The sequence below is a fragment of the Crassostrea angulata genome, chromosome 6 (genome assembly GCF_025612915.1).
Source record: "Crassostrea angulata isolate pt1a10 chromosome 6, ASM2561291v2, whole genome shotgun sequence".
NCBI classification, from domain to species: Eukaryota; Metazoa; Mollusca; class Bivalvia; order Ostreida; family Ostreidae; genus Magallana; species Magallana angulata.
This window is the reverse complement of record NC_069116.1, coordinates 42,343,590-42,357,687: the sequence shown is the minus strand read 5'-3', so window position 1 is coordinate 42,357,687 and position 14,098 is coordinate 42,343,590. Positions and strand designations below refer to the sequence as shown.

Genomic DNA, 14,098 nt, shown 5'->3' with positions numbered 1-14,098 from the left:
GCTGCAGTATCTCTCTTCAATCACAATACATAATATTGACTTAACAACATAGCTAAAAGGAATTATAAATCAAACTTTTTTTCTATAAATTTTTTTTTGGTATATAATTGTAAGACTTCCCGCTATTCCGATCTTCATCCATTTCTTACATAAGGTATTAAATGCCTAATTTGTTGATTATGCAATAGTTTCTAGTTTTGTAAATAAAATTGGTATAACTTTCCATGGACAGGAAAGAACTCAATTTTTGATATTATATCACTTGAAATACATGTTCATTTATCAATTCCAAAATCATACGATAAATAAAATATTAAAATACATGTATCAAACAGTTGGATTTCTGGGGGGGGGGGGGGGGGGGGGGGGTGTTATGGGGGGTGTTATGTTTTGCTAAATTTTGCAATATCATTCAAACACAACAATTTCAATCACAAAAAAAAAGTTTGATTTTTTTTTACTTATATATAGTCATCAACTCAGATATCGCTTGAAATGAGATAGCAAAAATGAAATATTCCTATTTTTGTACTCAATATGCCCAAAATTTGCACTCTCAAAAATAGCTGGTCAAATGGTATATTAATATCTGTATAATCGCATTGGATTTACTGCACTCTTTCCCCAAGGTTTTTTTTCTTAGATATACACACCTATTTTAAGCGGAACATGTACTTATCAATATTTTGTTGTCAAGTGGTTGAAAGCTAGTTGGTGTTCTTGGTGCTATGTATTATAATTTACTGTTATGATATTTTGTATGTTAAATACTGTACACATAGATTTTATCACAGAACATTTATGCAACAGTCGGCTTGAATAAATATTTTTGTGATCAAACGTTGATAATCTTCTAATTTTTTTTGGTCTATCTTTTTTGTTAATCTTTGAATTTGAAACAAAGACTCAAGTGAGTTTTTCTGATGATTTGTTATCTGTTACAATTTTGTCTCTTGTCCATAAATGAGGGTCACAATGGGGTCCAAATTTTAAACAGACATATGAGGGTCTTTCAGCAAAGGTCATTAATACATTAAAATAAGCAGTTTCTTGTATTTTGAACCACTGCAAATAATTTTTTAAAAAATATAATCAAATTTGACTGAATAAATAATGAAACAAAACCCTGAAATTCTCAAGTTTCGCCTGGAATTGACACGTACTGGTAAGAGAGCAATGGAGCACTTAAGCCTATTTTAATCTTTTAATCAAGAAAGGAAGTTTACTCAAGGAAAAAATAATTTTTTCAACACTTTTCCTTTGGTTAAGAAAATCAGATTACTTGATTAAAATTTGTTAAAACCATTTACTGATTATGGTTATCTAACTCTCCCTCAATCTCAAAATCAAACCCTAGCATTTATAAATTTGAAAATCTAATGATAACTTTTTTAAGTTTTCACCATAATTTGGGCATCATTTATCTCCTTCTTTGGTCTAGGGAGATAGCTACTTCCTTCATTAAAATTGCACATGCCAAAGTGCACATCCTAAATATATGCATGCCAAGTTTAGTGACCTTGATTAATCAAAGATATTCAACATACTTATCCTTTAGTTGATAATGCTCCTAATCCCCATTTCTCTGACAAATAATGACTGTAAACCAAATATAACTTGAGTACTATAAATATCTAAAATACTTGCGAGTAACCTCTGCTTACAGATGCTGTAAACCAACTTTCATTTTCCAACAACTTCATCATAATACTCGGCAATTTACCATAGGTAAACTGGTATACTACTACTAATTTTCAAGATGATGATGTAGATTACCTTGAAAAGAATATTCCAGCAATATTTGAAGAGTTGTTTAAGACGAGAAATATTTAAGGCGATGAGGCTTTGGCTAACCCTGCAAGAATTTCTCACACACGAATAAAAATTGGTTTACAGAATCTGATGCATTTTTGACTTGCTGACATTCGTATCAAAATCTAGCTAACTCTGATAAATTCAACTCTCCGTAATGCGTAATGAATTCTTTAAAAACAACAACAGACTGAGTATCTTTTTAGATATATTTATTTCTTCTTTTATATTTGCAAAGCAGACTACATATAACTTCTCTTTAAAATGTCTAAAAGATGTAACAGTGAAAAATGAAAAAAAAAAAAGAAGTAAAATATTGACTGTTTTGCTATAAATAGCAAATCAACATGATGAACACCTCCTTAACGTGACTTAACCAAAATTTAATTAAAAACAACGAAAAAAAAAATGGATTCCAAGGACCTAATAAGACCCTCCGGCTTTCAACCATCTTTAAATCATTAATAACAGCACCTTTGTTTAAATGTTGCAATGTTGGCTGGACAAACACAAGAGAATAATGAAATCCATTTGAGATTGCATTTTACTTTATACAAGTTTGTGAATGTTATTTTTTATACTTTGCTGAAAATTTGAACTATATCTGAGAGAAATCATAAGCAAAGTGATAAAAAGAGGGTGGAAAAAAATGCTGGACTATAATACATATAAAGAAATGATAAGTACATGTATATGCTTGTAAATACATATTTTGTATAAGAATAAACTAAAGTAACTATAATTCAACTAAAAATGAACAAAGGAAAAAATAATAATCATATAATGACAGAATTAGGATTTCTTTATATGAGGTCAGATTAATGAGAGAAATTACTGAGATCAAGAATAGTACTAATTAATTACCCTAATGAGCTAATGAAAGCAAGATTATACGACAAGTTCCTTAACTCTGCTTTACTCTCAATTTAAAATCATTGTTGGTATAGTGCTTTAATCAGATAAAGACTCCTTGCTCCAGTATTCTTAAATGAAAAATGTAAAATGTAGAAAGATAGATTCAATGCGATTATGATATGTCTATGAATTTTAATGTGATTTAATACTTTTGAATTACTTTTCTCATATTCAGAAAGTATTTCATTTATTTTCATTAGCATTTCATAATTGGATACTGCAGGAAAACTACTGTAAATGCACATACAGCAAATGCTCAATTGACCACAAAAAAATATAACAACCTTTGAAACTCAATGACAAAATCAAAATCATTTTGCATAATGTTACAAGAAAAGCATAGCTCTCTAAGCATCTAAAAATATATCATCTGGACTATTATCACTGACCATCTGATTAAATTCAGACTCAGAGAAACGAAAAAAATGGAAAAAAATGTCAAAATATCTATTTCAAATATGGAATGAAAAGAACAAAAATATGTATAATAGTTTTTTTTGGGACTATTGCAGCTAAACAGCTATCTGGAACCTACATGGTATAAGTTTTATATATCAAGATAACAAACTGAATAATAAAGTATACATTTGTTTTCATATTTGCAACCTAATGCCTGGGACTATCTCGAGAACAAAAAAATAAAAAGCAAATCAAATTATGGGTTGGTTTCACCATGTAGCTCAAAGCTACTTAACCCAACAAAGAATCTAGCAAGAAATAAAATATTACGGTAAGCTATTCATTTTGTCGAGTTGTGATTTTTGATTTCTAGTTTTGGTTGTATGCTGAGATAACTGGAAGCCATCTTGTATACTTCTAATTACCTACGCTAGCATATGATTTAAAAAAAAAAAAAAAACCTGATTATACATGTTAACATACATAGGTCATAATAGTTGATACATCGAAAATGATCTATACAACATTCTTTCTCAGTCTATATCTCTCTCATCTCAACATACCTAACACTGTATACAAAAAAGAAACAATGGACAATTAAAATAAATGCAACTATGTATATAAAATGAACCCTAATATATGTATAAACAATAATTGTATACCACATTTAAAATGTAGCATAAAACAATAACGAATCATTTTTAACAACGTCAACATGGAGGATATGTGGCCGAAATTACTCCGGCAACAAATTACGGTGGCACCTACAGCACTTTACGAGTCTCTGTCTCGAACACAACAACAAAGATGCACACCGACACTTAAAACATGCATGAGAAAAATGGTAACAAAAATACATCTAAACCTATCGCTCTTGGAAACACAGGATGTATACACAACAAATGAAAAAATGTCTACTACACACTCGATTTCATTCCGAATCGTTAATCACTGGCCTCTTTCTGGTCTTCTTTTGAGTCTTTTTTTGGCAATGGGGAGGGTGTAATGGAAGAACTGTGAGATTTTGTCGTGGTGTGGGAGGATGAATCCTTGGGCTGTGAGGTCCCGTGACCTACTGATTGACTCGAGGCTGGGGACTTTGAGGGACTTATCTTTTGCTGAACGTGGGCTGTTTTTGCCTTGTGAGACTCCCCCTGGCAGTGCATCTTGTACTCCTGCACCGTCGACCATTTATCTGTGCACAGGCGACACTCGTACTGAATCTGCTCCAGCTTCAGAAGAGGTTGGATGTTTTCGGGGGCTGTGGGATAGCAGAGTGATTTCTGGTGAGCCAGACAGGCATCCTTGGCAGGGTAGACAGTCTGACATTTCTTGCAGATGTATCCAACATCCACCGTCGACTCTCTGGCACAGCTGTAGTCGACCGAGTTGACCAGAGACTTGAGACTATTTATGGATTTACAATCCTGCGTGTACTGGGCCACATTTGCTTTTGGATCGGAGAGCTTGACACTCACGTCCTTAATGGCCTGCGGTGGAATTTGTAACAGTGATAAGGGTGTCCCAAACGTCATGGGGTCATAATTCAGAAGATGCTCTGAACCTAACAAAGCAAAAAAAAAAACATGGAATACTTAATATTTTGCTGCTCTTTATTTCAATACATATATCTTAACGTCAATGACTAGGTAGGACAAATAAAAAGGTTCAGTAATGACAACAAGTGCTTATTTACACATAACGTGAAATAGCGTCAGTCTACAAGAATATCAAAGGTTAATAAAGAAAGTTGTTCACTAATGAGAGAACAAAATGTCAATGATTCAGTAACTTTAAGGAAGCAAAATGTCTTATCAAATGAAATTAACAGTTTATCAATCATAAAACTCTTTCCTCACGTTCTGTTCTTTTACTCTTGTATAATAACTATAAATCTGAATACTCTCTATTAACAGTCTGTTAAGAGATATTTTCTACATTTCCTTTATCACAACATTTCTTTGTCTGTTATTCATTTATTTCACACAAACTCTTTTCTGTGGGGGGATATTCTCGATATTCTCTACTTCTTCACGTTTTCTTTTCTTTAATTTCTCACGAGACTCACCAGGCATGAATCCAGGTGGCATGAATGGCATTCCCATTCCAGGTAAGAGTCCAGGCATTCCTGGGAATCCCATGTAAGGGAGCATGGCTGGATCAAGTCCAGGGAGGAAACCAGCGCCAAATGGATTCATCATGTTTGCAGCCGCAATCTGAGCGGCAATGTCATTCTCCTTGCTGCTACCTGTAAATTTAAAGTAAAACAAGGATGAAAATCATGAAGAGAAATATAAAAAAGTATCAAATTCTACAATGTTTTCTATGTGAAAGAGTGGAGCTTGGTATTAGTTCTTACCGTGTGACTTTGATTCACTTTCAGGTTCTTTGTTCTTTTTGTCTTTCTGCAAGTCTTTGATAATGTCTGATGGATTAAAACCTGCAATGATAAAACAATCATAATATAACATCTGGTTACTTAGTAATGCAAAGGAAAAAAAACTTCACAAACTTGAAATCTTAATGAAGAGTGAACACAATTTTCTCAAACACTAACCTGGCATTTGGGACCATCCAAGACCCCCAAGTCCCATGGCTTGGAGCTGGGCAAAATGGGATTGGCTGTTGGACAGGGCCGCTGCTTCATCCCAGGCTTTCTTCATGCGCCCAATATCCTGGTGCTGACGAATGGCCTCACTGCTGGATGCAGTGGAGGAAGTTCCCTGCCCAGTCAGGTTACTCTCCACGTCCGACTGGGATTGGATGTACAACTTTACTTTGTCAATGTGCTTCTTTGTGAAGATGTGGTCTTGGATGGTGTATTTGTGAGAATATTTGAAATGACACAGGTTGCATTCTTCGGGAGGCTTGGGGAAATCCAGTTCAGCACTATAGCCCTTATTCATTGTTAATTTGGCTTTCTTTTCCTTGGCTCTGGCATTCTGGAACCAAACCTGGACTACTCGTTTTGGCAAGCCAATTTCTCGTCCCAGCATTTCGCACTCTGCCATGGTCGGTGTTTTGTAGTCGATAAAGATGCTTTTCATTATGCGAACTTGTAGACTGGTCATCTGAGTTCTGTACCTCTTTCCTTGAATGGAAGAATGTCCAAGAGGAGAATTTGGGCGACTGGTGGAGTAACTGTTGGAATCGTCGTTCTCATTATTGGAACAGGTCTCGGAAATGGAGTCATTGAAACTTTTGTTGGAGGCATTATGGTCTTCATAACTCCTCTCACTCATGTCTGTGGATGGCCCATCTGAATGCTTGTCATGATCGGTGTTTACTTTTAGTGGCTTACTCAGATCCAAAGGAGCCTCTGTCCCACTGCTGCTCGACTTGGTACTGGAACTGGGAGCTTTAGAGACAACTGGACTGTCATAATCCTTTTCTCTTTCCCGATGTTCCTTGGGAGTGCTCGTCAAGTCAGTCATGTATTTCTTGTAGGAATCTTCATAAAACTGCTTCATTGACATCTGGAGTTGGTCGTTGAAGGAAAGTCCAGGCATAAAGGATTGCATACCATGAGGAGACAGGAGTTTACTCATGTCTGATGGAGAGGTCATTAAAGATCCAAATCCTTGGGACCCAGGAGGCTCAATGGCTGCATCTGGCAGATTGTCAACATTGATGTCGCCTTTGGCCATTTCTTCTGGATGCTTTGTAGCCAAGTGGGATTCAAGAGCTGACTTGGCCCTGAACAAAGCCCGACAGAAGGGGCACCTCTTGTGAATAAGTTGCTGGTGGGCTCTATACTGTCCTTTTCTTTCCCTTGCTCTAGTGTTTTGGAACCATACTTGCACAACCCGTTTCTTCAGACCTACTTCAGCGGAAATGGTTTCTAGCTGCTTCCTACTTGGATTGCAGTCAATCTGGTATTTCTGGTACAAGTAGTCCAACTGCTCTGGTAAAATGGTGGTCCTCAGACGTTTATCTCTTGGCTGGTCATCGTCATCATCAAACTTGTCATCAAAGCTGTCATTGAGTTTCCTCTTCATCAGATTCTTGTTCTCCTGTTGCTGGGCAGCAGCCATGGACTGCAGAACTCCAAAAGCACTATTGGTCGGTATGCTGCCAAACAACCCAGGGTTCATGGCATGCACTGCCTGATGCTCCTGCCAGTGTTCCAGGCCATCAAAAGACAGGTGGCATTTTTCACACTTGAATTTTATCTTGTTTAGGTGGTCTTTGTCCCCCGAGGTGGACACATCATGGGAATTTGTGGAGGCCGTTTCATCATTGAAGTCATCTCTAGAGAGTGTGGACAAGGAGTCACTGTCGTCTTCCATGCCAGCATGTAGTGGCATCTGAATCTTGTCAGAATCGAGGCCACATTGCTTCTTTTGGTGACGAATGAGGTCATAGTAGCGCTGGAATACAGCTGAGCACTTTTTACATTGGTAGTTTAGTCCTGGGGTTCTTTGGAATGGAGAGGTGGAGTTGACACTTGGTGATTCTTTGGTTTCTGGTGGAGGCTGATTTTCATATATCTTCCTGGCTTTCTGTCTGGCGTTTTGGAACCAGACAACAATCACTCTGGGACTGAGGTTCAGCATTTGTGACAAATGATCCAGCTCATCATCTTTGGGGTAAGCATTCTGCTCAAAGTATTCCTGAAGGACTTTAATTTGGTAGTCGGTGAATCTGGTGCGGTTTGCACGCTTTGCGTATCCACTGTGATAAGGTGTGGGTTCAAATCTGGGCCTAATGTCATCACCTGAGCCGGATGTCATCATGAAGGATGACATATGGTTTGGTGTGGATGGGATTGAAGAAGTTGCGGACATGTTGGAATAATCAGTGTCGCTCAACTCTGGAGATTCTCGATGAGAGGATTCAACTTTGATGGGAGATGGATCAATCACCTTCTCCTTGAACATGCTCTGTTGTTGTTGTAGTTGCTGCTTGAGTTGCTGTAGATGTTGCTGCTGTTGTTGCTGTAATTGTTGCATCTGTTTTTGGAAATCCTGGTGTTGCTGCTGCTGTGACAACTGGGCTGCAGTGGTGGTTTCTGCTTTAATGTTCTCTTTCTTCACTTGCACCTCTTCAATTTCCTTTATGACAGGCTTAATATCTGGAGTCTTTTCCTCACTGACTGGAGGAATCTTTCCAGTTTTCTCATACTCTTCCAAATCCAATGTTGTCAGAGGAGGATTGTTGAAGTTGTAAGGGGAATCCTTGTTTCTCTGTCGCTCTTTAAACAAGGTGTTTCTAAACCAGTGCTTTATCACTTTCTGTGGTAGCCCAGACTGCTCAGACATTGCATTTATTTGTTCTTCACTGGGAGAATTGTTGATATCAAAGTGAGCTCTAAGGATCTTTAATTGTTCATCATTAATTCTGGTCCTTGCTCTCTTCTGGTTAAGAGCTGCTTGCTGAGCAGCAATTTGAGCGGCTTGAGCTGCTTGCTGCTGTTTGGGGAGAACTTGCTCAGCCATGGATGTTGGAGTTGAGACATTTCCTTCCCCAACCATGTGGCCAAACATCATCGGCATGAGAGGAGGCTGTAAATTCATTGCCATGGCCATACTTAGAGGAACAGGCATGTGCATACCAAGTCCAAACATGGGCATCATCTGGGCTGCCATATCTAGCTGTGCGGCACTGATCTGTGGGGTTGTCGTGGGAGGGGGTGGGGGTGGCATCTCGGCAGTGGACTCTGGTGTTGGTGTCGGTGCATCACTTGGACAGTTAGACACAGTGTCAGACGGTGCAGGAGATGAGCTTTTCTCCATTTCTTTTGGCAGCTTTTTCTCATAATCTGATTTAAATTGTTGTCCAAGATTTTCCACCAATTTGATGGGTACCACTTCTTTGTGAACTTCCTCTTGGTGGGATTTGAGCACCCACAAGCTGGAGAATTCTTTCTTGCATGTCACACAAACACTTTTATTAAGTTCAGGCAAATCAGTGTTGCTTTCCACTTTCTCCACAATCTCTATCTCTTTCTTTACTTCATTTTCAGGTTCCACTTTAACTTCTTCATCCTTCTTCTCATCTTCTTCTTCAATCTCATCATCCATCACTTCCCGTTTCACCGATGGCTGGTTAAACTCATTGAACTGCATGACACATTCAAATCCAATATTCTCTAACAAATTTTTCTGAACCTGCGTCTTTCTCCCAAAAAAGTTCATATTTCGTCCTCGACTCATGGAGCCAAGATTTCCTGGTTGGTACAAGCACACCATTTGATGTTGTGCAAGATTTTCTTGATTGATGAACACAGCATTACAACGGTTGCATGGGTAGGTAGTCTTCTCTCCAGTCTCAGATTTAGATGACTCCTGCTTCACTTCCCCTGCCTCTTCACCGTCCTTATAATCTTTGGATTTGGATGCTGAAGTGTGACTCTGTGATGATGATGATTTAGCAAATTCAGAGACAGATGTGGACAACGATAATCCAGGCAACATGTTATATTGAGAAAGGCCAGCCATGGCTGGAATACCAGATGTAATCCCGGGAAACAGCAAGGAGGGTTGTGAAACTGCACTGGTGGCTGCCAAAATTTGGTGAGGTTGAAGCATCTCTGCAAGGAGCTTCTGCTGTTGTGACTTGGGTATGTCATTTGGTTGTTCTATCAATGGCTGGCTTAGGTCAATCTGTCCTGACATGATAAGGTCAGGAAGTTTAGCTGCTGTAGTCTGGTGCCCGACCGATCGGATGTGGATGTCCAATGTGGAACCTTGACTGTAAGAAACTTTACAAATGTTGCACTTGTATGGTTTGTTCTTGTCATCAGCACTGGATGGGGACTGTGCCTCTGCTGATGTAGAGCTTGCTGTAGTTGTTGGTGTGGGGTCATTGCTTGGAGGGGACAGTGGGCCTTCCCCTTGCTGGATAGCTTGCTTTACTTTATGAAGATGAGATACAGAGTTATAGTGAACAACCAGTATATTCTTCTGTGTAAACGATTCCTTGCAAATGTCACATTTGAATGGTCGGTTTGGATCTAGGTACTTCTCCATTGGATAGCTCATCTTGTCTCCTTTGCGATGTAAAAGAGTCTTGTTATGAGCTGTTAGATAGTTTTGTTTGGTAAATGCCACTTTGCACCTATGACATTTGAACTTCCTGTTTGGGTCTTCATACCCACCCTCTGCGATTGCTTGACTGTTCATGTAATCCTCCAGGAACTGTTGGTCCTTGTATTCAGAGCCATCGCTTGTGTCCATTTCCTCATATTTCTTCTCCGACTCTGAAGGTGAAGACGATTCTGCTCGTTCAGATTTATCCAGTGTTTCATTGGAATTCATGTCTGTCTTGGCTGTGTCACTTGAATTTTCTGTGGGGGTTGAGCTGGTATGTGAAACTTTGGGAGTTTCTACAGTGGTTGATGAATTCACACTGCTACTTTTGGTTGATGCATTGGTCAAGAGTTTTTCCATTCCTGAGCTAGCTAGAATTTTGGCCATGGCTTCTACATTTTCACTCATGGAGTCAAAGTACTTTGTTTTGTCAGATTCTTCAATTTCAGAATGACCTGACTCAACATGTTTTCTCAGGGCAGCAATGGAGCCAAAGGACTGACCACAGTAATTGCACTTTGTGGCTGTACGAATAAGATGAAAATGAGAGTGAAGTTGAAGTTTGTCTGAGTTTTTGAATGCTAGGCTGCACTGGGTACACTTGTACTTGTAGATGTGACAATCAGATGCTGACAAAGTTTGGCATTTGGCATGGATTTCTCGGAAATGAACCTGAAGTGCTTGAGCTGTTTTGAAATACTGATTACATCCTTTCTTCCAACAGAGATATCCTGGTCCCCTGGGTGTTTGTTTGAGCTCTAAATGTCCCAGTTCATTCTGATGAGCATATAGTCCATCAATGTTGCCGAAAGTCTTGGAACAAGTCTGGCAGCGATACTGATCTTCAATTTCTCCTTTCTCAGTGATATTGGCTGTATCAATAGCTGAAATAAAAATTAGGAAACATTTAACCCTCTCCTGATTTTACGTAAAAAAAAGAAGCAGTAAATGCTGAAGGGAGAATACTTAAAAATTATTCAAACATGCACTTTATTTCACTCCCTCAACAATATTGATAAATCTTTAAAACTCCCTTTTTTAAACAAATAAGTATTTACCCTCTTCAGCCTCCAGCTTAGCTGCTTCTGTCTCCATAACCTCCAGATTTATTTCCCCTGATTCGTCAAATGGAATGTTAGTTGCTGGGACGACAGCATTCTGATTGGCTGGATTATTAATGGTGCTGGGCTGTGACACCCAGTCTCCCTTGTCCACCATCATGAGCAGACGCTGGAGCCCCTCCGCCTTAACGCTGTGCGTCGACATCAGGTGGCGCTCCAGTCGTGTCATGTCCTTGAACTCCTCCTGACACAGAGGGCAGAGAACGTTGTGCGAGCGATTTGTGTGCTGGGTCAACACGTGACCTTGGATCCTCATTTCGCTGACGCTACTGAAGTCACAGTAAGGACACACGTGTATCTGCTCATCATTGTTATTGGAATTTGAGGAACCTGCAAAAGATTTTTAAAAGCAAATGAAACAATGTATGAATTATGTGAAAAATTGATATGGAAATTATGCAATATATCTGTATCAAAATAATTTAAAACAATTAAAGATGTCTCAACTTATTCAAGAGTTTGAATCAATTATAATAATCTAAAAATATTCTCAAATCCGATGTGTGTAATTTTTCTTTAAGTCAATTTACATAATATCTACCGGTATTTGTAATATTTGTAAATAATTTAAAAAATAAGGCATCTTCCTTCTTAATCATAACTTAGGATTGATAATAACTCAAGAATTTTCAAAATCTTGAGTGAGAGTTGTCTGTCCTTACCTGTATTGTTGTTATTGTTGTTTAAGGGTCCCCCTTTGGTGATGGGGGGTAGGGCATTTGGGGTGAACATCCCGGCCGGAAGGTCACTGTGCTTCTCAGGTAACTCGGTTTCTGTCACCATACTGCTTTCCTCTAACTCACTTTCACCATCTGATGAAGAAAACAAAAAATTGGCTCTTATCAATAAGTGTCTCGAATTCTCACCACACCGCACTACTAAAATGTATCACATCACTGTAGTACCGTACTTATAAAACGTATTATTAACGCAGATCCAGTGAACAAGGGGAAGAAAGTTTCCCCCAGGTTAAACTATCCCTGCCACTGTTCGCTATTCTTGAGGCACACATCCGAGCAGATGTATTAAACGATAGAAATTTGGATACCGATTAAAACAGGAGAGATGCTTGGCTTGTTGACTTCAACAGTGAGTGACATAAACCAGCAAATGCCCTGTAAATTAGTGCAAACCTCTCCACAACTAACAAAGAATTTGCTGTTCTCATCTAAATAAACTGCATCATGCACAAATCCCACATCCCATTAATTCTCAAGTATTCCACATAATCTTTAGACTTCATCTCACTAATTTAACCCTGCCTCTGACCTCCTCAGTTATTACATTCAGTTACATCAGCATCTGCAGAAAAGACAGTTCATAACATTCCAATGTTCACAGATTTCACACAAAATTTACAAAATTAAAAATAAAAAACCGGGGAGTTCAAAACTCTGCTACATTAACACTCCCCCAAATATATTCGGTGAAAAACATTACTCGCAATCTTACACAATCACAGTGTCAAGGGAGCAGAAGACAATTGCAGCAGAAGACACAACATATGAGAGAGGGAGAGAGAAATCAAGCAGGCACTGCAGATGAATTTGTAATATATGATGCTTCCCTGCAATCTCACTGTGATATATAGGACAGACAAACTAATTAAGTCTTGAGGAATACTAGCAATCAATGCAAATAATTGTTAGGGAACTAATTGGCCAATGCCTAATGACCTTGGAGATCTAATGACCCTAATACTTTAAAGTATAAGGATAATTAATATAAGCTGCATAGTCACAGGTGCCCTGTTGGAGACTTGGCTAATTAGCAAAAGGGGGGACTACTTTAATTTCAGGAAAATGCTCACTAATTAATTAATGAAAATCCTGCTATTTTTGCCTGATTGTTCTTTGTTAATTAAGAGTTAAAATCTTGACAGCCATAGTTCAGTCCAAGCCAAAATGGTCTATAGGATTAAAAAAGAATGTATATCATAAAATAAACCCAATGAAAATCAACAGCGTTTTAGCAAGGGAACAACTTATTCTTTTGAAATAATTAGCACACATATCTTTCACACATGTATGCTAGAAAACATTAAACTTGAGCTTTTCATTTATAAAATCAACACTCCCAAAATCATCAGTCACCTAAGGGAATTTTTACTGTGCCAAAACCAGAACAAAAGAAAATAGAAATTTGAGCTATATTACTTTTAACAGGAAAACCCAAATTAAAGTGTTACGCTCGGATTAGCCTTAATTTCCTTGCTTAAAGATGATCCACTAAATGCTAATTCATCAGTGGGGGAACAATTGCCGTATTCTCGATAACATCTACATTCAGATGACATGGTCTAAATTGACGTCAAGTTACAAGTTATCAAATTCGTACAAAAATGCCTCTAAATTGTTTATACATATTTTCTCATTTTTCCTTCAGATCTTCTTTATGCTGGGCTTGATATTGTTCTTGCAACCATTTCGACTTGCTACTTCAGTATTAGGAGCCCTGTAGCTCTGATGATGTGAAGGTGGCTCAGCCAAATAAGAAAGTAACTTAACACCAAGTCATTAAATATAATGAACCGTCAGTGATATCTTTGTCTGGTTCCGCCATGGATTCTATTTCTCGGTTTTTTAATTTTTGTTAACAAAACTTAAACAACATGAAATTAATTCACAGTCCGCCTTTGAAAAAAATTGGGAGAAACAAAAAATTTTTCCTTTCATGAACCCCTTTACTCTCCCCCCTAAGAAAAAAATGTCATTTAAATAATAAAACAGGAATGTGATATAGCTTATCTGAATATATTTTCAATGTGTAATAGTCTGTCAGTATTTTAAGCCAGCTGTGGATTTCATCAAGTTTTGCTAG

The 14,098-nt window shown here is 38.0% G+C and overlaps 1 protein-coding gene across 4 annotated transcripts in view; it reads right to left on the bottom strand.

The window, feature by feature from the left end:
- Positions 1-2,007: 2,007 nt before the first annotated feature.
- Positions 2,008-14,098, bottom strand: part of LOC128189027 (zinc finger homeobox protein 4-like) — a 107,347-nt gene continuing 95,256 nt past the window's right edge. For all 4 annotated transcript variants that reach the window (XM_052860419.1, XM_052860421.1, XM_052860422.1 and 1 more), the window contains 6 exons: positions 11,941-12,090; positions 11,216-11,608; positions 5,684-11,041; positions 5,486-5,566; positions 5,195-5,374; positions 2,008-4,690 (listed from right to left, as the gene is read on the bottom strand). In XM_052860419.1, coding sequence (XP_052716379.1) covers positions 4,071-4,690; positions 5,195-5,374; positions 5,486-5,566; positions 5,684-11,041; positions 11,216-11,608; positions 11,941-12,090 — 6,782 coding nt within the window. In that variant the 3' untranslated portion in view covers positions 2,008-4,070. The remainder of the gene's footprint in view (positions 4,691-5,194; positions 5,375-5,485; positions 5,567-5,683; positions 11,042-11,215; positions 11,609-11,940; positions 12,091-14,098) is intronic.